The following is a 25,639-nucleotide window of genomic DNA, read 5'->3' as shown; positions in this document are numbered from 1 at the left end:
TATGAAAAAATTAACATAAAAATATATATGAAAATAGAAGTGTGAAAAAGACGAAATAAAGAATGTCATAAAGCATGATTAGCGCTGCTTAAATTAAAACAAAAAGTTTTGCGCCGATCAAGTCCGCTTGAGTGTCATGTTGACAGCAGGTACAAATTTCACTTCAATCTGAGAACTATGCTAGACCATGCAAAATGCTTGTCTTCTACACCAGAGTTCCTTTCGCAATCATGTAAGAACTTGAAGGGTATATTTTTTAAATTAAAATATCCAGAGAAGCCCATCAACTCGGCTATCAATCGTGTCCATCACCCTCCAGACCTAATTCACACACCATCTGAGAACCCCATATGGATGATAATACCGACATTATGCATTGCAAAGATCAGAAATCCACTGATGTGGTTCACAAACAACTTCACAACCTTGGAAGAAAAATTGATCATGAATAGGCCTTATCACGGTTTTTGACACCATCTTGACAAGTAGGCAAAGCGGGTAGAAATTACAGTGTTTGTATGGGAATCCGACGGCAAATATCTTTACAAAAATAGAATTCTGGACAACTTATGAACTGTAAGGTTAAGATACTTGGCAAAAGTTTTTATTTGCCAAGTTTGAAGTACTGTAGCTGGGTTAGAAAGTGTTCAGCTACGTTTTTAATTTTCCATACATTTGTCTATAATTTTCCCGTGAACTGTGTCAATTTGCGGGAAAAAAATATAACGACAACAACAACCATTTATTTGTACTTACATTTTATAAAATAATTACAATAAACATTAAATTAGTATAGAGTACTGCCTGCCCAAAATAACGACAAGGGCTAAAAAGAATGGGCAGACATAGACAAATGTATTGGAAATTAAAAACATAACTGAACACTTTCTAGCCCAGCTACATCCTTCAAACTTGGCGAATAAAAACGTTTGCCAAGTGTCTTAACCTTACAATTCATAAGCCTTACCTGGCCTTGGGAAGCACTTCCAGTCAGACACAAGTTTTGGGCCATAAAGGCAGACTTTATTTTCTCATTTCTTGACACTAAAGGTGTTGACGTGAAATGTTGTGTTTCACCCTTGGGAAATAAAGATAGCAAAGAATTAATGGATTACATTAACATTTAAGTTACACCAAGATGCAATTGATTTGCCAAACACGTCTCATCATTTTTACCTTAAAACAATCAGTAACTTTCTGGAGATATTCAAGTACTTGAGGAGGTGGAACTAACATAAGTAAGATTTGGAAAACAAACTATTAGTGTAGTTAAGTGATGCTGGGAATTTTCATAAGTGGCACCTGACTAGGGTTTTTAGAAGTTTAGCAATTGTTTAAATACCACCAAATTTTATTTGGACATAATGTCGAAAAGTTTCTGCAACCTTTCAATATTATTATGTTTTTTACTATATCAAAAATGATTCAATATACATGGTATTCAAGTTTGTAATATTGCAGTCCTGACTGAGAAATAATAACACTGACCATACCTAGATAACGAAGCTCATCCACTTCCTCTCTGAGCAGTCTGATCTCAGCGTCCTTGTCAAGACAGCTTTGGCAGTCTGAATCCATTGCCATTTCCATATCAAAGCTATTATCATTTTCCAGATCGGTCAAGTCATCTGCAAGATGCACTGCATTGTAAATAGTAGATGACAAAGAGGAATTCAAAGAAGAAGTGGAAGCATTAAGCGACAAATTTGAGTAGGAATGGAGGTCAGTCAGGTCATGAACTTCTGGTGTAGTCTGGCCAGATTGCTTATCAAAAGTTGGAGGCGGTGGTTGATCAAGGTGTGGTACAGAAGCATTATTCATTAGTACTTCTGTTGGCTGATGGCTCGGCATTTGTTGCTGTGGTTGTAGCTGCCTTTGTTGTGGTTTCTGCTGTTGATGCAACTGAAGGTGCTGTGGATTCTGCTGCTGCTGTCCTTGTTGTTGTTATTGTTGTTGCTGTTGCAATGGTTTTGGATTCTGCTGCTGTTGCAACTGGTGATGTTGCCATGGTTGCATATTCTGCTGCTGCTGTTGTTGCCATGGTTGCAGATTCTGCTGTTGTTGTTGCCGGTATGGTTGCAGATTCTGCAGCTGTTGTTGTTGCTGGTATGGTTGTAGATTCTGCTACTGTTGTTGCTGGTATGATTGCAGATTCTGCTGCTGTTGTTGTTGCTGGTATGGTTGCAGATTCTGCTGCTGTTGTTGTTGCTGGTATGGTTGTAGATTTTGCTGCTGTTGTTGTTGCTGGTATGGTTGTAGACTCTGCTGCTGTTGTTATTGCCATGGTTGAGGATTCTTTTGCTGTTGTTGGTGCTGCCACTGTTGTGGATTCACTTGCTGTTGTAACTGCAGTTGTTGCTGCTGGTCCTGTTTTTGTTGCTGCTGCTGCTGAAGTTGTTGCTCTTGCTGCCACTGTTGTGGTTTCTGTTGATGTTGCAGCAGCAGTTGTTGTTGCCGCTGCTGTTGCCCTTGCAACTGTTCCTGACATTGCTGCTGGTTTTGAGGTTGCAGTGGGTGTTGCTGCTCTGCTGTTGCTTTCTCATCTTGTGTTCAAAGTACTCTGTTGCTGCCTTGTGTGAGGCCTCAATTTGCAGATTTTCTTTTTGCTTCTTAGCTTCCTTTTTTTGCTGCTTAGCGTGATTAGAAGCTTCGGTTTTTTTCTGTTTTTTCTCTGGGTCTACCTCCTGATCGTTTTTAGCCACCAGCACGCTACATTTTCGTTTCTTTGAGCTCTCATTCTCACTAGTTCAAGGAACATTTTCTGATAGCTCTGTTTCCTAATTAGTTTTTGAAATTTCTTCAATGAGAAGATTCATTCTCTCTTCAAGCTCTTTTCTGTTTTCTGAAAGGAAAGTTATCAAAAGCCATGTCATAACGATCGCAAAACTGGTTCCTGTATTTTCAGTTATATTATTGTTATCAATTTATATCAATTTGACTGTGTAGTTTTTATATTCTGCCAAACAGATTTTGCAATTCTCAAAATTAGGAATTTAATACACTCAAGATACAATCTTTACAAATGAAACAAAACAAAGTTTCTACAGTTTCTTCCTGACAAGACCAGTCTATCCAAAATGCAATAACTGTTTGAAAGGCATCCAGCCTAGCGAAGGTCCTAAAACCAGTGAGCAACATGCCAATAGTTGTCGACCCAATGCTGGTTAGATGTAGATAGCAGACAAAGGGAATGATTTTTGCTTCCTTGTAAAAATGTTTTTTTGGTCTGGAAGACAGTTTTAACAGGTTTTTAATAACAACCTAGTTCCTCGATGTCGAGTCAAATCGGCCATAGCACTATTGGAGACTTCAGATGTAGTATGAATCTCAACCGACGATCGCGATTCCAGCAATTCAAACACGAACAGCATCACACACTAAATCAAAATTAGTCGCTGCACTTCCTTTTGAAAGATTGTCAACTCAGTAAAATAAGAAAAAGGAGTGAAAACAGAAGTCAGCACTTCGTCTTTGAGACATAATGAACATTTCTTTGCACCTCACTTCATGTAATTTCTCTGTCATCTCTCATTCACCACAACTAATCAGAGAGCACAAAATATGTGACCATATTCCGTATGATCAGTGACAACTGTTGCTATGGCAAATGGAAAGAATTTTTTTCCATGTAGCCCTTCATCAGTGGAAAATGTCTAGATTTTGGTTTTAAATACAAAGCCAACCCAGCGTTTATCTGAGACCCAGCATTTATTTGAGAAAATTACGGTAAACAATGCAAACCCTTGGAGTGTCACAGGTGGTCAAAGCAGAAATGTGACAAAACATCGAAAACCACACTGTTACGCGATACGGTGGACGTTGTAAGTTAAATTCTGGCGGTTCAACTTCATTCTCTATATCAAATTCTGTGTCGTCTTATACTAAATAATTATACCCTTTTCTCACCCTCGACCCCTTTGAGTTTAAATTTCTTGTTCTAAGCTCCAATAGGAGGGTGCAAACTACTCTGTTTCTAGTTTTTAGAGCCAAAGCGTCTCAATTTTTTAGCCGCTTTTGAAAAAGGGAATGGCATCACGGGCTTTACTAATAGAGATTATGGTTTAGGAGCAAGTATTAACAATAGTAGTGCAACACTTACCACTGATTTGAAGCAATTTTACAGTCCACGGTTTTCCTTCGGCTCTTATTTTCGTAATCTTTCCCTCTTCCGTGCACTCTTTTGGGATCTTGGACAGGGCCATAACATTGAATTCTTTCGTCTCCACCCAGAACATGATAACAAATTTTCGTTTTGACTTTGCTGGCTTTGGTGTTTGGGCACCTTCTTTGTCTGCTTTGTCTTCAATCTGATTTTCGTGTAGCTTATTCAAATTACTAGCAATTGATGAAAGGCCAGCCATGGTTTAGATAAGTGCTTTCCACGCTACAGCAAAATCAGCCGTCAGGATTTCACTTGAATAAACCACCAAAATGTTGCGCATGTCTCTGCCAAGTAACCTTATCTTACAAAGATAAGAGAACCAATAACCCATTTTAATTTGAACATGTGCGTGGATAACCGTCAATAAGCACTAACTTGTAATATTTTATATGGTCTGGACTAACAGAAAGTCGGTTTTATTGTTGAGTCATGCTACATTTTTGTGATAATGCAACGAAAAATGCCCTTAACAAACTACGTGTATTATTTTCCAGTTGCGTGAGAATCTCGAAACAAATTCCATTGGGTGATGAAATGACTTGTAAAGATCAAAGGGGCATGATCACAATATGAACTTGATTGTGGTCTCTGATTTCCACCTCATCTTGAACTTTTATATAGCGGCTTGGAGGTCAAAATTTAAATAAACTGCAGTCGTGATCAAGTGCAATATCTCTTATTAGCTCACATCCTCACATTTTTTCATCACGCTCAGCCGTTTTGAACAGATCTAGGCATATGTGGGTGCGTGTTCTAATAAACTACCAAGCTGTCATCGCCAACACTATTATGTTGCTAAAAGCCATGCCTAGAAGCCAACTCACGCCATGCTTAAGCTAAAAACGCAACCCTAACACCTCTTAATAAAAACTATAGCACTTGCGTCATCTATGTACCGTTTATTTATTTATTTCTTTTACGTTTTTCATTTGCTAGCTAGCCCGCGTGATTCGTGCACACTGCTGTGGCCAAGGTGAAGTCCACTTAACGGGCGGAATTTTCGACACATGATGATAATCGATGCAGGACTGTTGATGTTATCGACACACGAATAAAATTTTAAAATCATACATGTGCTATCCAAATCAATCAAATACTTGTAACTGAACTGCTGTTAGTAGCATCAATATGGAAAGGCCATCTGAGCTTGTGGAAAATTTGCATTTGAACATGACGAATGCAACTGCTGAAATCATCGAACAAGTTGTTGCTAGTTGTGTACCTGTTGGAGATCAGGCAGTTGAAAACAAGAAGTACGACATTCCGATTTTCACTGAAGAACCAGGCCCTGGACCTTGCACTAGCGGTTCAACATTACAAGACGAGTCAGACAAGCCACCTTCAAAGGACATTCAGATTATCCCTGAAGAACCAGGCCCTGGACCTTATACTAGCGGTTTAACATTACAAGAGTCAGATGAGCTATTTTCAAAATATGCTTATTTTGAGGTCCCGGATGAATATCTTGACTTGATGCATGCTTCAGCATCTCACATGGTTAAAGAAGGAGAAGTAAACGATAATTGGTTGGACTAACATATGGAAGAGTTGAAGAACCATTTAGTAGAAGAACTTACAACAATTCAGCAAGAAGTGAATCATCCATTTACAATTGATGACGAGTGCAATGTTGAAGAGAGCATTTTCTTGCCACCTCGTTTTGATGAAGCAGAAGGAGAGGGCTATGAATTCCAAGAAAGCACCGACAGCAAACCACTCTATGAAGGGGCGACAATCACTGTTGGCATAAGTATTCTTTTGATTTTGACTGTGGCAATTCATCATTCATTAACGGGCGAGGCTCTAAATGACATTCTTTGTCTTGTAAACCTTCACTGTATATCGCCAAACTTGTGTCTAAAATCACTGTTCCAACTGAAGAGACACTTCCATAATGTCACAAACCCAATTGTCTACCATTACTTTTGTGCCGGATGTTTGGAGAAAATCACTGACTAACATGATGTGCCAGCAAGACCTAAGGAGCATTTATGTTACTGCTTGGAAGTTCCCCTGATTTCCCAACTACAGTCACTATTCACCAAGCCAAAATTCTTTAATTTACTTGATCATCGATTCAAACATAGTAGGAGACCAAACATGATGAAGATGTCTACGATGGTGAACTCTACAAAGAGCACTTTGAACACGAGAACAGCTTCTTACGCGATAAGTGTAATTTATCTTTTACCTACAACACAGATGGGGTGCCCCTCTTTAAGTCTTCGAAGTTTTCCCTATGGCCGCTGTATTTTGCTATCAACGAGCTTCCTTGTCTGCAGCGTTTTCAAAAAGAAAACATGATATTGGCAGGGTTGTGGTATGGCGAATCAAAGCCAGTCATGCTTAATTTCTCAAAGCCTTTTCATACTGCTCTGTTCAAGCTAAAAACTGACGGAATGGAAGCCAAAAGCCCCTCTGGAGAAAACTTTATTTCAAAGGCTATCCTTTTGCTTGGCACATGCGACATACCTGCTAAATGTATGGTTTGCAACAGTACACAGTACAATGGTTTTTTCGGTTGCTTAAAATGCAAGCAACCAGGCATCAGCGTCAGAACATCAAAAGGTGGTACTGTTCATGCATTTCCATTTGAATCATCTGATCCCACTGGACCTGCTAGAACTCATGAACAAATGCGTGAAGATGCAAGACAAGCGTTCGAAAAGTGCATGACTGTTGATGGAATAAAAGGGCCTTGCTGGTTTGGAGCTTTGAAATACCATGACCTTATTAGAGGAAGCGCTCTCGATTATATGCACTGCGTTTTAGAGGGAGTTATGAAACTGCTCCTTAAGTTATGGTATGGCAGCGGCCATAGCAATGAAAGCTACTGTATTGCAAACAGAATTTCTGAGGTGGATAATCAACTAGTAGAGATAAAGCCCCCTAACAACATTTCGCACTGCCCTCGCTCCATCGAGAACCATAGCAAGTATTGGAAGGCATCGGAACTCCGTTCCTTTCTTCTTTTTTACGGAGCTGTAGTTCTGAACGGCATCCTTCCAGATGCTTGGTACAAACACTTTATGCTATTAAGTGAAGTGATCTTTTTGTTGTCTATGGACCAGATAACGAACACACAGCTTGTCCATGCAGAAAATTTAATAGAACACTTTTGTGTTACCTTTGCGGAACTTTATGGTATGAGGTACCAGACTGCCAACCTGCACTATTCGTTACATATTCCCCAGGATGTGAGGAACCTTGGGCCATTATGGAGGTATTTGTTTTTTCCCTTTGAAAACTATAATGGCGAAACATTCGAACTGTTTCACGGAACGCAAAAGAGATTATTTGCTAGGCAAATAGAATTTTTATGCCTTTCTTCCCAGGAAATTTGGTTTATTTTAATGGTGCAATATTGAAGGCACGTGTGTTGATTCTTGTGCAACAGTAATTGTTATGTAAAGCATACCACACGTGCGGGGCCCTGCACAAGGGGGCTTGTTTTCTTCATTGTATTGAACCCCCCGCTCGTGATGTCAGGACTCGTGGCCTGGTTACAAAGCATCGGTCATTCATTCATTCATTCTTGCTTCTCGCTGGATGACATGTTCGTTTTCAGGTCTAAAGGTAAGCTTTATTTATGGCAGAGGTTGTCCCTAAAGTGCTTATTTTGGGCCATTCTCTTGTTAGGCACCTTAAGCGCGATTTGGAGTTAGGTTTTGATCCCTGCGCAGCGAACAATTTTAAACTTCGTGGTACAGCGTTGGTTCACTTGCATGGCGTCGGTGGCCGCACCGTGCAAACACTTCAGGCAAATGACCTTCACGTGGTCAGAGACCTCGCTCCAGACATTGTTATCTTAGAAATAGGTACTAACGATCTTACCCATACCTCTCCTGAGACGGTAGGCTCTAATATTGAGGACTTTGTGCATTTCCTTAAAAGGGAATTTTCTGTTCGCGCAATCGGCATTTGTGGTGTCATCCCACGTGGCATTTCCGTGCCGCATGCTATGTCCTTTTGGCACAACGTATCCATTTTAAATCAATATGTTGGCGTTGTGTTGGATGATTTTGCTAATGTTTTTTGTTGGTCTCATTCGGAGTTCAACAGCCCCCATAAGGACTTATACCTGAGGGATGGCGTTCACGTTAATCCAACCGGGCAGTATTTACTCTACCGGAGTTATCGTGGTGCCATTTTAATGGCTCTGGGTCTGCTTGGGGCCAATTGATCCTTGCATCGGTGTAAAGCCACTTTTTTTCTTAGTTAATTTAGTCGAAAATTCTGGCGTTTTTATGCTGGGTTATTTTGGCTAGCCATATGTAGTTATGCTACCCCCCATTTATTTTGGTCAGTCATTCCTTTTGCACTGATGTATTTTGGCTTGTCAGATGTAGTTCTGTAAAGCCCTTAATTCGGCCAGCTATTTATGGCCAGTTAGTCATGTGTAGTCATGGCTAGTTTAACTGGCAGCTAGTCATATGTAGTTATGCTACCTGGTCAGTTTTTGCTGGTAATATGTAGTTATCCTGGCATTTGTTTTCCTTGAGGTGCAGCCTCATCTTTGTGTATAATTTGGTTGCCAGGCATATGTAGTTATGCTGGTACCTTCTTTAATTTCTGGCGTTGATGGGCCAGCCAACTCGTAGGCTTTTTGTCTTGACACGGTTCGGCCTGCCAGGTTATATTTATAAGTGCCTGACCGTGTGTCAGCCTTATTTGGTTTTAATGTTTCTGTTCCTGCCAAGTTTCTCTTCTTTTGAGTTGTAGATTTTTGGTCATGCCTAAAGTCGGGTCTCGAAGTCGTGCCAGTAGGGCAGCAGCTGGAGCTACTAAACGTGCCAGCCCTCGGGTAAGTGTTCATGCGAGCAGCACTGCCACTCAAAACTAACCTGCCTCGAAGGGCAAAAGGAGACGTGCACATGTACCTGTGTCAGCATCAGAGAACCCGGTTGCTCCTGCCCAGGAGCCCCCCAGCATACCAGTAACGGACCAACCATCTCAAACAGAGGCCCAGCTGTCCCCCCAGTTCATTGAGACACTAATCACCCGAGTAGCTGATGAGGTGTCATGCTGTTTATCCCCAGCAGAGAAACCTGCAAGCCTACCTCCCACCTTGCCATCACCCCTTCACGAGGTTCCAGTCAGTACAACAAACAGTCAGTCTTCTCCTCCTACTGTGGCTGCTGACATCATTGCGTCCTCAGTGGTTCAAGGAAGTTTAGCCAATGTGTCAACCACGGTGACAGGTCTGGTTCCCTCAACATCCGGAGGACCACCACCGGTTCCAGGTCAGTTTTTTCAGTCTGTGGGCTTACCTGTTGATGCCCGTGTCACTGACAAATTATGGGAAAAAATGTGGAAGGATGAGTTCATTGACTTTGGCTCTCTTCTTGTCAACCCAGTTTTAGCAAACCAATATCATTTAACTGTTCAGAATGCAGAGAGTGGTCCACTTCCCTCCCTCTGCATTGAGCCGATAGCTAAGACTGAAAAGGTTACGTCTATCGAAACTTGGCTAAGTATTTTTCACATATTTGTGGGTATTTACACCAAATGATTCCCTCATGAGGCCCCCGCCCTCATGAAATATCGTGAAACTAGGTGTATATTTTAATTTCAATATAAATTTTGTTCCGAACTCAAATGATGAAATTCAGAAATTCACTTCAAAGAATACTGGATAATTTGATATTAAAGCAAGCTTTACACTGTAGATTTAAGAAAGAACTCATGAAAGAATGAATGTTGTTTACAGTTTTCAACTGTCACCTTGCCCAATTAAATGTTACTTTTGTTACTGTGCCAAGTGTATACTGGTAAGCATTGAAAGTTCTGAACCAATTTAAAAGTTCAGGAAGGCTTGTGCATCCACAGTGTGCTACCAGAGCTCCAGTGTGGCCATAAGAGTGGCTGTCCACCAGCAAAGTTGATTGTTTGTCAGTAGAATGAATGCAACAGTGTTTGAATAGGTGTGCTGTCTTGGATGTTGAGTTGAGTGAAAGATTCAAGTGGTGTAGAAGCGAGGCTGATGGAACATTCTCATCCACGATGCTGACAGGGAGTTCACTTCCAATTGTAACACTTCCAAGAAGTGTGTCCAACTTAAGTTGGACACACCTCCTCTAACACTAAAGTATTGCGGTACTCCTTTGGTTACTCTATCATAATTCTGATTTCCAATTAACATGCCAGAGACTATAAGATATGCTAAGGTTGAGTTTAGGGGTGCTGTAGGATCAACAGACTGTAAAGAAAATGTGTGAAACAGTTTTGCAATTATTAGGGCTATGAGAGTACAAGCATTGCTTCCGCTCCATCCCTAAATTGAAGATTGTGACAGATTTTTAGGAAAGTGCCAGCTTGAAAAGTGATGGTGCACTGTGACTGGAATGGATATGTTAAGGGTTGGTAGTCCAGAAATGAAAACTTGAGATGGGGGCCTGCCTTCAGGAGTTTGATCAGATGGTTGGTCTTGAAAGGTTTGAGATGGTCGTCAAGCTGGTTGAAGAAGTGTTTGTACTCTGTTGGCATTGGTGATGGTGTTTTCCTAGGTTTGTGAAGTGTAGTAATTACTGGTGTTGGTAGAGGGATTTGGAAGGTGTTGTTCTGTATCAAAATCATCATCATCAGAACTGTCAGAGCTATCATGTTCACAGGTGCTAGATAAGAGGCCTTTGTTAAATGATTGACTCAGTTCTTTAATTTTTTTCTCCAAAGGAATCCTAGAGATGGGACATGGTCCAGTAGCTGATGCACATGCCTCATGGAAGGTGTGAAGACATGCCAATCTTGTAATGGGTCTTCTAGAAGAGGAACGACATGATGGTAGGTCACATAAAGCCTCTATATCAGGCTGCACTTGACCAAGTTGTTCGTTTTGATATGATAATGGAAGCTACGTACATCCACATTTGTATGGCAAGCCGTTACTGCCAAAGCCATTTGAGTTTTAAATCTTGGTCCAACCGGCTTTTAGCCTTGGCGAGTTGGAAATCTTAAATGGTGAGCTTGGAACATGTATGGGCGAATTTAATAAAGCGATGGTTGAGTTTTTTGGGGGAAGCTTCAGTTCTTGCTACCAAGTTTTCAATTTCTTGCTAGCGAGTTTTTAATTTCTTGCTAGTGAGTTTCCAATTTCTCGCCAGCAAGTTCCCAATTTCTTGCTAGCGAGTTTTAGCTAGGCCTCTCTCCCAGGCCTTCACTTAGAAGGCGATTAATTAGTCCCGGGGATTAATGGGTTGCGATCATTCAATATGGCTGATGTTCAAAACTCAACCAACGAAGGTCAAGAAGACCTTGTGAGTCTTTTCACGAATTTCTTGCTAGTGAGTTTTTAAAGACCGTCAAATTTCTTGCTAGCGAGTTTTCAACAGTTTACAGATGGGAGCGCAAGGAACTGTGGGACATTTTCCTGCCTTCTCCCCCGAACCCTCAAGGTGTCAGGCTTTCGATTGAAGCGAAAGTGAAGCAACAGAAACTTACTGTAAACTAAAAATTATGAATCCTGTCATAAGACAGGTCCTTGATAACATCGGCAGATTGGGCAGAGAGCTAAAAAACAGCCAGCCAAATCCAACTCAGATGAACGGTGGAAACATGAGCAACGAATGAACAGTTTCTGTCGAAGGTGAAGTGTCGCGAATTTTCAGGCGAAGCACAGCACAGCCCTCTCCCAGCATTTGTACCAGTAATGCTAGCTTTACTAGCACTGTTAGCAATGTCATCACTACTAGTACTTCCACAGCTGCTCAGCAAGGACCAAGTAACAGCACAAATTCTATGTTGACTCCTCACTTCAGGCTATCTTATAATTTCAACAATTCAAGGGCTGGTCAAAACACTCGCAAGAAAGGCAAAGCAAAAAGTGATAAAGCACTGAATGGTCCATTCATTAAGGACGTGATTTTACTTGGAGGGCCAGACCAGGAGAATGTTCCCCAGCAAGGAGCATGGTTATGGTTTATGGAAAATGGCCATGTTGTTGCGGCTGCTACTTTTCAAAAGGAGTGGAATGGGAAAGCTTTACTCGATTTCTTGAAGGCATTATTCCCTTCCAAGCTGGGAGCATTTGACGATGTTGAGATAGTGATGTCGGTTCATAGTCATTTAATGGCTCCTATCCTAGCTCCGGGCCAGGCTTTGTCCAGCTTTCTGCTCCAAAAGGTCTTCAAAGACAAGCCCGTTTACATTCGACCGATGTGTGAGATACTTCCTCTGGGCCCATCGTTCAAGAAAGCAAAGCATGACAGCGAGGTAAGAACAGCTGAACATGAACGAGAGTTTACAATTAATTTTGCCATGCCTGCTGTCCAGGTTAACAACCTAATTTCAGTGTTAGGTGTTATAGAGTGTACTATTGTATGTAATATATTATATACACCCTCATACAAGCTGGTTTGGTGTGATATAGTGTGTACATGTAGAGTACATGTAGAGTAGAGTGCGTACATGTAGAGTTGGAACACTGGGGTCTCAAGCAGGGTATATACTTTGTACTCTGACCTAAAATTGGATATTTTGTTCATAGAATATTGTTTTTCTAACACCAGGAAATTTGAAGTTCTGGCTCTTTTGCCCATTTTGCGGTTGTACATCGGACATGATGTAAACAAAAGCAAACTTCTGCTTTAGGTGCGACGAATGGTGAGAGAAACACGTCAAATCGGCTTTGGACCTGCCTTTTACAGCAAATGAGGTTAGAACATCTCGAAATTATCAGCTCCGTGTCTATTTCAACTTATTATAGGTCAAGTCATGTGGCGCATGCTAAAATATACGTCTAACCCGTAAATTGAAATTTGACGACGGATGGTCAAATATTTGCATTTTTGACATACTTTGAAAAGCTCTCACGTCGCTCACAATCATTTGCCCAAATAAATTTTTACAGGAATCCGTAGATCATCCTTCTGCGATTCAACCACCAGAAGCTTAATTCATTAGAAGGTTTTGCACATGGTGAAAATCAATTATATTCCCAAGGTACTTTTAAGTGAATGAAATACATGTCTTCGAAATTTAATTATTTTGCACCCAAAAAGACAACTCAACATTCCCTAAAACCAACCCAGTACACATTTAAACATTGGACAAAAATATTTGAGTGTTTTAAAGACGGAAGAATGATGTGGTTTTGCATGCGAGGCTCTCAAACTTGCTTAATAAAATGGTGCATCAAATGACGATTTTAATGGGAATTGGTAATTTGTATATTTCTTTGAAATAAAAGGATATTTTGCCAAAAAAACTATCCAGTAGTTTTTGTCATGCCCTAGCCTATCTACCACAAGAATATGAGCGAAATCGAATTTTCGACCCTTGCCGCGAAATTAAGAATTTGTCTGATTTTTACAGGCAGGCACTCTTAAAATTTATCTTTTTAAATTAGCTTTTAATATTTCTTAAATATGTATATATAAATAAATGATGTAGTGTTTTTTAGGGTAGATTTTCAATACTTTTATAGTTTTAGGTTATTTATTGTTGTAATGCGCTTTTGAACACCTGGTATGTTAAAAAGCGCACTATAAATCAATAAATTATTATTAAATTATTATTATTAAGTGGCCACTGAATAGGGGCTTCACTGTGGTACAAAAGTACTTGTTTGAGGAATAACAGCAAAATTGTACATTTAGAAACTATGATCTAAAATCCAGGTCACAGGACACCAAAACAAAATAGTCGTCAAATATGACCTACAGTGTTTAGGACAGATACTATACGGTTATTACCTCCTTGCAATTCAAGCATCTGTAACAAAGTTGTTTCACTAATGTTGCCGACACTGTCACAAGCATCATGAGCTAGGTGCCAAATGTGCAGGGGGCGGGTCCCACCCCTCCTCCTTAACTGCTCAAACTCGCCATCAGTACTGGTACCTACAGATAGCAGAAAAAAAAGATATCCAACACAAAGGAGCTTCAGCAACAATGTTTGTGAGCCATGGGCAGCAACCAGGAACACAAGTATACATACACTTGTCCAGTCTAGAAATTGTTGAGTAGCCTAGTAAGTTGTGGCCCATTCTTCTCAGTGAATTTAAATACAAAGGAAAAGAGTTTTTAAAGATCTTGTACAGAGTACATTTGAGCATGGATCCCAGTTAGGAGGTCTTGATAAAGATTTTCCCATCAAGTGACCACACCTAATTAAATTTTCCATTGCCTTTTTCCTTTACTGCATGGCCCATCATCTCTGTATGATACAAAGTCATGTTTTCATTGATGAAGATACGCTTAGGGCATTCCGTCGTTTCCACAGAGCAATCAGAGAAAACATTTGAAACATAAATAGATTTGAAGTTAGTACGGGCTTTATATACCTTCAACTTAACCTTGTGACTCACAAATTTTGCCAGGATTGGCCTCACTCCTCGCTTGCGCTTAATTCTGTGTGAAATTTCAATGTCATCTTCTCGAATCTGCTCACCGATAGCTTCAGCAATTTTACATACCACTTGATCCGTCAACATATCGACCTTTTTGGGGATACCACAGAACTCCAAGGAAGTTTTTCTGGAGTATTGCTCCATCTTATCAATGGCAACTTGTATGTCTTGAAGTTCATCGGCATGTTGTTTGACGTAGCTGTTTGTTTTAGATAGAAAAGCCCACAAGATCCTCGAAGGGAACACCCACTACAAAATTGAACAAAGTTATGAAAATTAATATCAATAAGTCCAGAATTACACCTAAAGAAAAATAATTAATCAAGATATTCCACCCGGTAGTTTACAGGTAAGAGTTTAAGGTAAAAGGTCTGCCCCTGTATGAAAGTTTAAAGTTCTCGCAAATAAAATGTGTAGCTCTTCTTTGGACACTTTCTACTTCCAACAGCAATGTAGGAGACTGCGGCGCTCAAAGCTGAGGCATAGCACAGGTTAGAACACACAAGGGAACTTTAGGGCCTCCTTACTGAGGTCGCCCAAGTGGTTTTTTTTAGAAATCCCAGCATTCTATTAGATTTTGCCACCACTTGAGCAATACGACCAGTCCACTTCAAGTCCTTCGAGACAGTGATGCAAAGGTCTTTCACATAAGAGACAATTTTAAGTTTGTCATCTATTACTGTGCTTTTCAATGACACTCAATAACATGCGGACTCTAAAACTCAAATCTCAACCGACAAATGTGTTTTTCGCTACCGTCAATCAAATGTTTGGCAGCCCGAATTAACCGTGTTCCCAGGGTCCTCACTACTTCCAACTACTGCAGAGCGCGAGCACGGTAATCAACATGGCGGATAGGAAGGACATGGTGGAAGATACACAGAATGTCTTGCAAGATTCTTGTGACACTTTCGAGTATGTATCAGTACAATTTTGGGATTCCAAAGAAATGCAAATAGTTGAAAGCAAAGATGATCAGGTTACTCCAACTACCCCTTTTGTCCAAAGACCACATCCAAAATGATACAGCTTCTCCTTCAAATGACGATGAAACTGAAGATCTGGATAGCAGCAACAGTGATGATCATCAAAGTGACGAGAAGTCAAGTTCTGATTGCGAGTGGGAAGAAAGCTGGAACGGGGTACTGCCCGAGATGTTGTCCAGAGACAGAGAGTGCCCCGCCGCTTCCTGAGTTTTAGCGCCGGTAGATATCATTATAGAAAGTTAATTCACGGATCTTTTGGTTTGTTTATTTTCTGCTTATCTGGCAAGCGACCTGCCATCTGATCGATAATGGGATGGCTTGGTTGCTTTGCTTCCTTGTTTCATGGCTCAAGGTTCTGGGCATAGAAATCTCACATGGAGTTTTTGAGAAGATAATATTGAGCTTCCCTGGATCATTCTACCTCATCAGACAATTCCTGAATTTTGATAGAGATAATTTAATAACTCTGTGGCTTGCCCCAAATGAATGAAGCTGTATAAATACGATTCCTGACTTACAACGGTGAATAATCGACAAGTTAGCCAAAACATGTAGCAACACTTATTTCTCCAGAGGGAGGAAAATGAACTGTATTGCTACTATTCTCACACAAGTTGCTCTTCAAAACGGGAAATCATGTTTTTACCTGATCAAGTATTATTGCACCAATAGCATTAGCAAAGAGCTTCACAAATTTGTCCAGCAGCAAAACTTTGCCTCGAATTGCGAGTTATGGAGGAAGAGAGAGGTGGGGAACAAATACTTGCCGATGTGTATGATGGGAATTTATGAAAGGAGTTTCATACTGTTAGTGAAGCAGAATTCCTGAAGAAACCTCGGAATTATGGCTCTATGCTAAACTTTGACTTCTTTCAACCAATGATATGTTGCAAAGATTACTCAATTGGGTATTTTATTTGGCAACTTTAAATCTCCTAAGAGCTGAACAATATAAATGGGAAAACAGAATTGTCATTGGTGTTGTTCCTCCACTTGATCGTGAACCTAAAGATCTGAACGAGTTTTTGGAGCCAGCGGTGTATGAACTTAAAGCCTTGTGGAAGGGCGTCCATTTGAAGTCTTCTCTAAGGAGATTTGCTTTAATGTTCCATGCTGCAGTTATGTGCGTTTCCTCTAATGTTCCTGCAACTCAAGAGATCTGTGGATTTAAGAGTCACTCAGCAGTATTTGGATGCTCATGTTGTTTAAAACAATTTCCTGGTGGCTTTTGGGAAAAGGGGATTATTCCAGATTTGATCAAAACCTGTGAAGGTCCCATACTAATCAAGACCATCTTCCACAAGCTGTCAAAGTTGCTAAGTGCAAAACAAAAGCCCAGCGAAATTTGCTGGGTCAAAGAAGCGGTATCAGGCACTATAGCATCCTACTTTATCTTGACTACTTCGACATTATAAGATTTTGCACCATTGATGCCATGCAAAATCTTTTTCTTGGGACAGCCAAAAAGATGTTCCATCTATGGAACGACATGAAATTCTTTTTCCTGAGTCAACTGAAAGACATTGAGGACAGAATCAAACCATTAGAAGTACCTGATGACATCGGTAGGCTCCCAACCCAAATATCCAGTAATTTAGGTTCATATACAGCTGAACAATGGAAAGATTGGACACTAATATACACTATTTATTGCCTTAAAGGCATCTTACTGGAGGATCATTTTAGATGCTGGGAAACGTTTGTTTTAGATTGTAAATACTTCTGCCAGTTGGCTATTTCCAAACCGACCTGAACATTGCCGATGGTTTGATCCTAAAGTTCTGCAAGTCAGTCGAGAAATTTGCACGGCAAGCATGTCATTACACCAAATATGCCTCTGCATAACCATTTGAAAGAGGTCATACTTGACCGTGGACCACTTACGAGTTTTTGGTGCTTTAGTTTCAAACACTTCAATGGTATTTTGGGTAGCACACAGACAAAGATAAGATCTGTGGAACTACAGCTCATGAGGCAATTTCTAAAGTCAAGGTATTTGAAAGAGATGACGCCACCCACAATGTATCAAGATGAGTTTCTGCATTTACGTTTACCAACAAGTTTGGGAAGCAATGAGGAGCAATGGGGGTGAAGAAGTGTCCCCTTCAGACTGGTCCACAGATCACAAGTTTAATAACACTGTGTCAGCTGCATCACTAGATGGCATAAACTGGAGAAATTACTCAGGTGTAACCACACCTTCATGCTATAAACTATTTCACTTGGACAAGGATGATTTGACTCTGCTGAAATCAGTTTACCAAGTCATGTACGGAAACAGAGATATTGTACCAAGTGATCTTGGGGAAAGCATACACAAGTACGGCTCTATAAAGATTTGGTCTACCACCTTAGGGTCTAAACTGTAACCTAGAGGGATACATTCAGGCCAAATTTTAGCATCCTGGCCCACAAATAATGGTCAAGACCTGAAAGAAACATGCTGTGTGTCAGCTGGCACTGCACGGTATTACTTTTACCATTCAATTAAGCTGGGAAATGATCATCTCACACACTACTTTGCTGGCATGAGATGGCATATACCCAATCAGGACACAAATAGTTATTGTAATCCTTTCAAAGTTTTCAAAAACAAGTTTTAGCCAGGAGGACCATGTTCATTTACACCTGTTCAAAGAATCTTTTCCAGATTTGCTACTGCCAAATTTGAACAAGAGGGGAAAAAGAAAATTGCTGTCTCCCATCATCAGACATGTTCATTTATAGAAATCAGTTTCAGTTGAGCTTAAATCAACACCAAGAAAATTAATGAACTGCAATCTAGTGAAAAAGTATGATCGCCTTAAATTAAGTTAAGCATTAATTATTGTTTGCAAGCATGATCATGATAGAAATTAAAAAACTCTCTTGTTCGATTGTCAATCCAAAACAGGGTGTCTTCAACTTTGCAATTACCGTGGCCTCCTTCATATTGCAAATATCTCTATTTGCAGTCAGTCTTGGCCCATGAAGATAATGCTACATGAACTGCGTGAATCAAGACTAAAAACAAAAAATATATACAATCATACATCTTGAATTTGCAAATGGTCATGGGGAAAGGCTAATCAGATAGGAAAAAACAGCAAGCCACTGTAACATTCTTGCGTACTTTCTATTGTTTTCATTCCCTACGGGACAAATAGTTTACATTTTGCATGCGTATACTTGTACTAACTTAAGAGCTACGGTTTCGTTATTTTTAAAAAGGTTAACTAGCAAATCTGTTGGAGCAAATTGTGCATTGCGCGGCATATCCAGGATCTGTTCTATTCCTACTTTGTCATTCTGGTGGAATTTCTGTAAGTGGTGTTCGTTATGGTTTTCTTATTTCCTTTGTCTATCTTCCTTCACTTATTGTTGTATTCATTTTCTACTTGCTTGCCATCTTTTCCTAGTCAAACTCATACCATGGTGAAAAAATAAAATCATACAATTTTGAAGTTCATACCAAGTTTGGCTTCCACTCTATTAGTAATATAGCGAAACAGATATAACAGCCACAACAGTAATTATCATTTGGTTTTGCTGTGCTTTTGGTTATGCTTTGATTTGGCTCTAATTGCTGGATGCATGTACAGAATTGACATGTGACATTGGAATCAAACTCTTTCAATTTGCTTATTTCCCCAAAAGATTTCTATGTTAAGAGTCCCTGTCCATAAAAATGGAAATAACTCAGCAAGGGTCGAAAATTCGATTTCACTCATATTTTCATAGTAGATAGGCTGGGGCATGACAAAAACTACTGGAAAGTTTTTTTGTACTATAGCCTAGCCATACCATATCTTGAAGTCCCTATTGCATCAACTGCTGCAGGTTCTGCAGTACTGTGTGATAGTTACTGTATCGAAACTTAATATTCTACATTTCTTCGGTTATTTTACTTTGTCATAATTCCTCTTGAAGAAAATGATTGAGTGCAAATTATTACAACTTAAGAGTGCCTGCCTGTAAAAATCAGACAAATTCTTCATTTCGTGGCAAGGGTTGAAAATTCAGTTTCGCTCATATTCCTATGGTAGATAGGCTAGGGTATGACAAAAACTACTGGATAGTTTTTTTGGCAAAATATCCTTTTATTTCAAAGAAATGTGCAAATCACCAAATTCCGTTAAAATCCTGATTTGACGCACCATTTTAATAAACAAGTTTGAGAGCCTCACATGCAAAACCACATCATTCTTCCGTCTTTAAAACACTCAAATAGTTTTGTGCAATGTTTAAATGTGTACTGGGTCGGTTTTAGGGAATCTTGCGTTGTCTTTTTGGATGCAAAATAATTAAATTTCGAAGACGTGTTTCATTCACTTAAAAGTACTTCGTGTATATAATTAATTTTCACCATGTGCGAAACCTTCAAATGGATCAAGCTTCTGGTGGTTGAATCGCAGAAGAATGATCTACAGATTCCTGTAAAAATTTATTTGGGAAAATGATTGTGAGCGACGCAAAAGCTTTTCAAATTAAGTTAAAACTGCAAATATTTGACCATTCCCTCTCAAATTTCAATTTATGGGTTAGACGTATATTTTAGCTTGCGCCACATGACTTGACCAATGTTAAGTTGAAATAGACACAGAGCTGATAATTTCAAATTGTTCCAACCTTATTTGCTGTAAAAGGCAGGTCCAAAGCTGATTTGACGTGTTTCTCTCACCATTCGTCGCACATAAAGCAGGTTCCTTTTGTTTACATAATGTCCCATGTACATCGCCAATTGTCAACTTATTTAATGGTCGAATACCATGAATCTGTGACCCTCTTTCGACACATATGATCACCACTGCATCTAAGTCAAAAACGGGTAAGTCATTTGTAGATAGTTGCTTACTTTGCTCTACACCAAAATATTACGTTTGATCCTCATGGTTTGATGGCTTAAATCCTTGCTTGTAGCAGTTCCTTGTTTGTCACGCAATACTGTCATCCCATTTTAGGGGGTAGGGGTAGGACAATTTCTATCCTAATACATAAGGCTCCGTAAGGCTGGGAACCACTGGGAGCACACAATCGTGTTGAGTAGGAACAGATTAAATTAAGAAATGAGAAGAATGAATAGTTTACCATTGTCCCTGTTATTATCTTTTACTCGACCACCGCTACCTACATGCTCTGCGTAATACTGTAACACTAACCTCATACCTAAGTCTTTTCATGCTGTGCAATTATTTTTGGTTTACATGTAATACAGTGGGCTACCCCCGGGGAAATGGGTGGTGACCACTTAATGGGGCTAGCCACTTAAATAGAGGTTGGTGTATCTCGAATATTTAATTTTTCACTATTGGGTTATAAATTTCTTGGTGAACATGGAGTCAATTCAAGACAATCATGATAGACGTGTATTTGAATTATCCCTCGTCATGCACCTTCAATTTCAGACTCTTATCTGCCATTGCCCTTTCCAAAACAAAGTGTTTAAATTTTGGGTGGCTGTGGATTAGGGGTAAAGACAATAATGAAACCCTTATCAGAACGACCAAATGGTGGCCGCGGAGGTAACCGGTAAAGAGGTGTTTTATTTACAATATTTTACTGACAACAATTTTGAACTGTATTGACAACAGTCCTCTATTTTCTGTTACAAACATACCAATGCCTCGCCACTAGGCAAACAAAATACACCAAATAAAATGGCATGGCCAGGGCTATTTACTCACGTAATTACTAAGTAAATTTAGTCTGTTTTTCTCATGAATTAGACACGTTGTGATTTCCTATTTTTATTTCAGCTAGTCCTTGCTTCATTGATCTATAATTTGTTTCAGGCAATTTTTTTAAAATTCTAGTGAGTACAGGCACTAACTTTATCAGCTGTCGTCTGAAACATCAAAACATACAACAAACGTGATTTGGACTGAGGCCACATACACTATAGAATACGATTATATAAATATACACATATCATTATATATATGAAGAGATGAACAATGATTAAATTGCTTCATTTATCCTGCGAGTGCTCTATACAAAATGGATCAAAATGTGCAGCATATGCTGACAGCATTGCATGACAAACAAATAACGGCTGTAAGATTGTGCTGCGCCAACATGCTTATCAGCAATGGTCAGCAATCAATCAAACATTATTTTGGTGCAGTACAAAGCAAGCAACTATCTACAAATGACTCAGCCATTTTTAATTAGATGCAGTGATGTTCATATGCGCAGAAAGATGGTCACAGATTCATGGTATTCAACCAATTAACAGGTTGACAGTTGGCGATGTACATCGGACGTTAACCTTGTGTAAACAAAAGCAAACTTCTGCTTTATGTGCGACGAATGGTGAGAGATCAATTAGAAACACGTCAAATCAGCTTTGGACCTGCCTTTTGCAACAAATAAGGTTAGAACATTTCGAAATCATCAGCTATGTGTCTATTTCAACTTATTATAGGTCAAGTCATGTGGCGCATGCTAAAATATAGGTCTAACCCGTAAATTGAAATTTGACGGATGGTCAAATATTTGCATTTTTGACGTACTTTGAAAAGCTCTTGCATTGCTCACAATCATTCGCCCGAAGAAATTTTTATAGGAATCTGTAGACCATCCTTCTGCAATTCAACCACCAGAAGCTTAATCCATTTGAGGGTTTTGCACATGGTGAAAATTAATTATATTCAGGAAGTACTTTTAAGTGAATGAAATAGATGTCTTTGAAATTTAATTATTTTGCACCCAAAAAGACAACGCAACATTCCCTAAAACCAACCCAGTACACATTTAAACATTGCACAAAAATATTTGAGTATTTTAAAGACGGAAGAATGATGTGGTTTTGCATGTGAGGCTCTCAAACTTGTTTAATAAAATGGTGCGTCAAATGACGATTTTAATGGAATTTGGTTATTTGCATATTTCTTTGAAATAAAAGGATATTTTGCCAAAAAAACTATCCAGTAGTTTTTGTCATGTCCTAGCCTATCTACCATCAGAATATGAGCGAAATCGAATTTTCAACCCTTGCCGCGAAATTAAGAATTTGTCTGCTTTTTACAGGCAGGCACTCTTAAATGGAGTTGCCAAGCCTTGATGAATTTCCTTGAGATGCCTGGAAAAGATGGAAGAAAAATGAATTGTTTTGTAACATTAACTACACAACCATAACTTTAGTAGAACTGAATTCTGTGAGAGCCCTACTAGCATGCTTAGTTATCAAGAATACTCCTATCTACTGAGTTTCTTCCAGACAGATCTATCCATTACACTTCTTCCTTTGAGTGGAAGAACTTGATAAATAGCTGTTATTACAGTTGAGCCCACGTTTCAGCGGTGTTACTTTCAGTGCACGCGAAAGCAAGGCTTTTGGGTCAAACGAAAATACCTCAACAAAGAATTGTCTGTCCTTTTGACCTGTGGACTTTTCTCTTTGTTTGTGTTTGCGGATCTGGTCGTTCATCTCGCCTGATTCTGTCATGAAAAACATGGTAAGGCGCTGCATTGCTTATGGATGTGTTAACAGAAGTAACAAGCCCGAAAGTTCAAAACTGTTGTGGCATTCTTTACCTATAAACAATGCTAAGCTTCTTTGAACTTGGTTGTGTAAAATGAAGAGAAAAGACCCTCCCGTGTTGAAACATTCTTACCTCTGCAGTGAGCACTTTTCTGAAGATTGTTTTATGCGGTGCGTGGGAGGAAAAAGGTATCTGAAAAGTGGATCTGTTCCTACAAGATTCAGTTTTTCACCAGAGGAAAAGTCAAGGTGGAAAGCTCCTGTTTATTGCTCCACTGCACGTGAGACAACAAAGCACCAAGTCAAAGACGAAGTTGTACTGAACTCTGTCTAACCCTGTCGATAATTTAGTTGAATTAGAATCTGTTAATATTCCATGTCAAGAATGTGGATTTCCTAGTGTCACTGCTGATAAAGCTGAGGCGGTTAAAAGCAGAGAACTTTTAATGGAGCAGCTTAAAGAAAAGGAAGAAGAAGTGAGGCACTTAAATGAATGTTTAGAGGCTCAGAAGAAGGAACTCGAAGAAGAACTTATTGAAAAAATGAAAAAACTTGAACTAGAATGAGAGCTTAGGAAAGAGTTGGAAAGCATGTTCCAACAAAGTCTCTTTAACATTGATATATTAAGAGTAATTCAAAGTTGTTGAGATTCTATACTGGGTTTCCAAACTATGGAGTTTTCAGCATAGTTCTTAGCTTTTTAGGTAGGGATGCAGCCTCTAAACTTGTGTACAGCAACACTGAACAAAATGATGCTCAAAAAAGAGAGAAGGCAGGCCCAAAAGGGACCTTGTCAGTAGACGAGGAATTTTTTCCTTGTATTATGTCGCTACAAAGTTTGTCTACTTGAGGAGGATTTAGCTCCAAGTAACAATTATTGTTACTTGGAAAAAGCTTATGTACTACAGATTCAAAGAATTAGACATCTTCCCTGACTGACAAATAATCGAGTTACACAAGCCTGCATGCTTCAAAAACAAGAACAAGGGAACAACAGTAATCATTGATGCAACTGAAATGTACATAGAAAAACCTAGTAACCCAGAAGCACAACAGCTCACATTTTCAACTTACAAGAACACTAATACCCTCAAGGCATTGGTCTGTATTACTTCAAGTGGCAGTGTTTGTTTTATTTCAGATCTCTATGGTGGCTGTATTTCTGATAAGGAAATAACCAGTAAATCTGGTTTTATCAACAAATTACAGCGAGGAGACGAGGTCATGGCAGATTGGGGGTTCAATATTCAAGAAATGTTAGTCTTGAAAGGTGTCAAGGTGAATGTTCCTCCCTTCATGAATCAGTCAGGACAGTTAACTAAACAGGAAATGCTGGCAACCCAAAGGATTGCAACCCTCAGAATTCCTGTCGAACATGCAATTGAATGTATAAAGAACTACCATATTTTATACTTTATTCCAACAACTCTATGCAAGAGTGGCCTCATTGACATGATTTTCTTTGTGTGTGCAATGTTCACTAATTTTTTGCCACCTCTTGTAAAGTAAAAGTCTGCCTTTAGATAGTTTTTCCCCTATTATATCTAGTGCCCTAGGGTTTGGTTCAGGCCTCTAGGCCCTTGGTGAGGTATCTTACTAGAAGGGGGCTTTGTAGAGTTAAGAAGCTTACAAGCACAGTTGCACTGCATGTTTCATAAATAGATTGTTGTAATTAGCATATTTACTTTAAAAAGTACCTTCCTTGATTAAGATGTGGCAAATGAGCTCTGCCTTCAAATATGTAATAGTAAAATACAGAATAACTGTGTTGAACACATGGGACAAGGCTACATGCTACATGTCATTGTTCTTAATCACACAAGATCCTCTTTTTGTTAGCATTAACCTAAGCTACCAGTTCCAGTAGGGAAGGGGTGGGGTGAAAGGGGTGTGCCCTCAAGTCTTGTGTTGGCAGATTTTCAGCTTATTTACACATCACCATGATCAATGGACAACTACATGTATTTTTCTCTTCTTCATTTCAGTTATATCATATAATAACCTGTTTACTCTTTTCTTAACATAACAGGCTTACATTGGTGCATTTTTTTCAGTTTAAGTATTACATTACTGTATTACTGTATACAATAACAACTCTCAGTGGAGTACAATTTTGAAAAAGCTGCATCTCTGGGATGTTACAAAACTAGGTCCTGACTGCAGCAGGCATAGGTGATCTCACCAGCTTGCTCTCTGGAATTGATCAGGGTAACATTGAGCTTGTACTTTATATGGATCACGTCTCCATTTTCAATAGTGGCAACTTCGATATTTTGTACATGACCATGTCTGAATAGTCCAAATGCCTTACTATTTAAATTTAAATTCTTATAGTCTTTATTGCCTTCATTATCTTCTGATTTTCTCTTAATGAAGTGATTCATCATGTTCTCAATTGTGAATGGTGGAAATTCAGCCCTGTGGATGGAACATCAGTTTGCAGCCTGTGGGAACTCGTGTAGAGTGTTTGGAAAACTCGTGCTCGACGAGGAAACAACTATTTTTCGCATCAGATGCAAAGTGTTTCCAACTTTCAGTGAAATTGTTTTCCCATCCAGTTTTTATGTAAGTCACAACTCTACAAAAAAGAAAACGTTATATACATTCGAGAGGGCAAAAAACTGTTATTCCTGCACAAAAATTGAGTAGGAAGAAAGATCTTACATCCCACTGCTCACCTGTAC

At 39.3% G+C, this 25,639-nt stretch overlaps 2 protein-coding genes and 1 pseudogene across 2 annotated transcripts; 2 read left to right on the top strand and 1 right to left on the bottom strand.

Annotated features, from left to right (window-relative positions):
• Window positions 1–57: 57 nt before the first annotated feature.
• LOC145501482 (uncharacterized) lies at window positions 58–1,821 on the bottom strand. Its single transcript, XM_081480952.1, has 2 exons — window positions 1,494–1,821; window positions 58–1,078 (listed from the first exon to the last, which is right to left on the bottom strand). The coding sequence occupies exons 1-2, from the start codon at window positions 1,819–1,821 to the stop codon at window positions 1,074–1,076; spliced, it is 333 nt and encodes a 110-aa protein (XP_081337078.1). The 3' UTR covers window positions 58–1,073.
• Window positions 1,822–6,245: 4,424 nt separating this feature from the next.
• Window positions 6,246–9,011, top strand: LOC145499803 (uncharacterized). Its single transcript, XM_081479324.1, has one exon. The coding sequence runs from the start codon at window positions 6,463–6,465 to the stop codon at window positions 7,528–7,530; it is 1,068 nt and encodes a 355-aa protein (XP_081335450.1). The 5' UTR covers window positions 6,246–6,462; the 3' UTR covers window positions 7,531–9,011.
• Window positions 9,012–15,513: 6,502 nt separating this feature from the next.
• On the top strand, window positions 15,514–20,119 carry LOC145501056 (uncharacterized; annotated as a pseudogene).
• The last annotated feature ends 5,520 nt before the right edge of the window (window positions 20,120–25,639 follow it).

Source organism: Orbicella franksi, chromosome 10 (genome assembly GCF_964199315.1).
Source record: "Orbicella franksi chromosome 10, jaOrbFran1.1, whole genome shotgun sequence".
NCBI classification, from domain to species: domain Eukaryota; kingdom Metazoa; phylum Cnidaria; class Anthozoa; order Scleractinia; family Merulinidae; genus Orbicella; species Orbicella franksi.
This window is presented reverse-complemented; position numbering and strand designations above follow the sequence as displayed.

Excerpts from the sequence above, each read along its gene's own strand:
- LOC145501482 (XM_081480952.1), bottom strand. The coding sequence starts at position 1,821 with ATGAATAATGCTTCTGTACCACACCTTGATCAACCACCGCCTCCAACT.
- LOC145499803 (XM_081479324.1), top strand. The coding sequence starts at position 6,463 with ATGATATTGGCAGGGTTGTGGTATGGCGAATCAAAGCCAGTCATGCTT.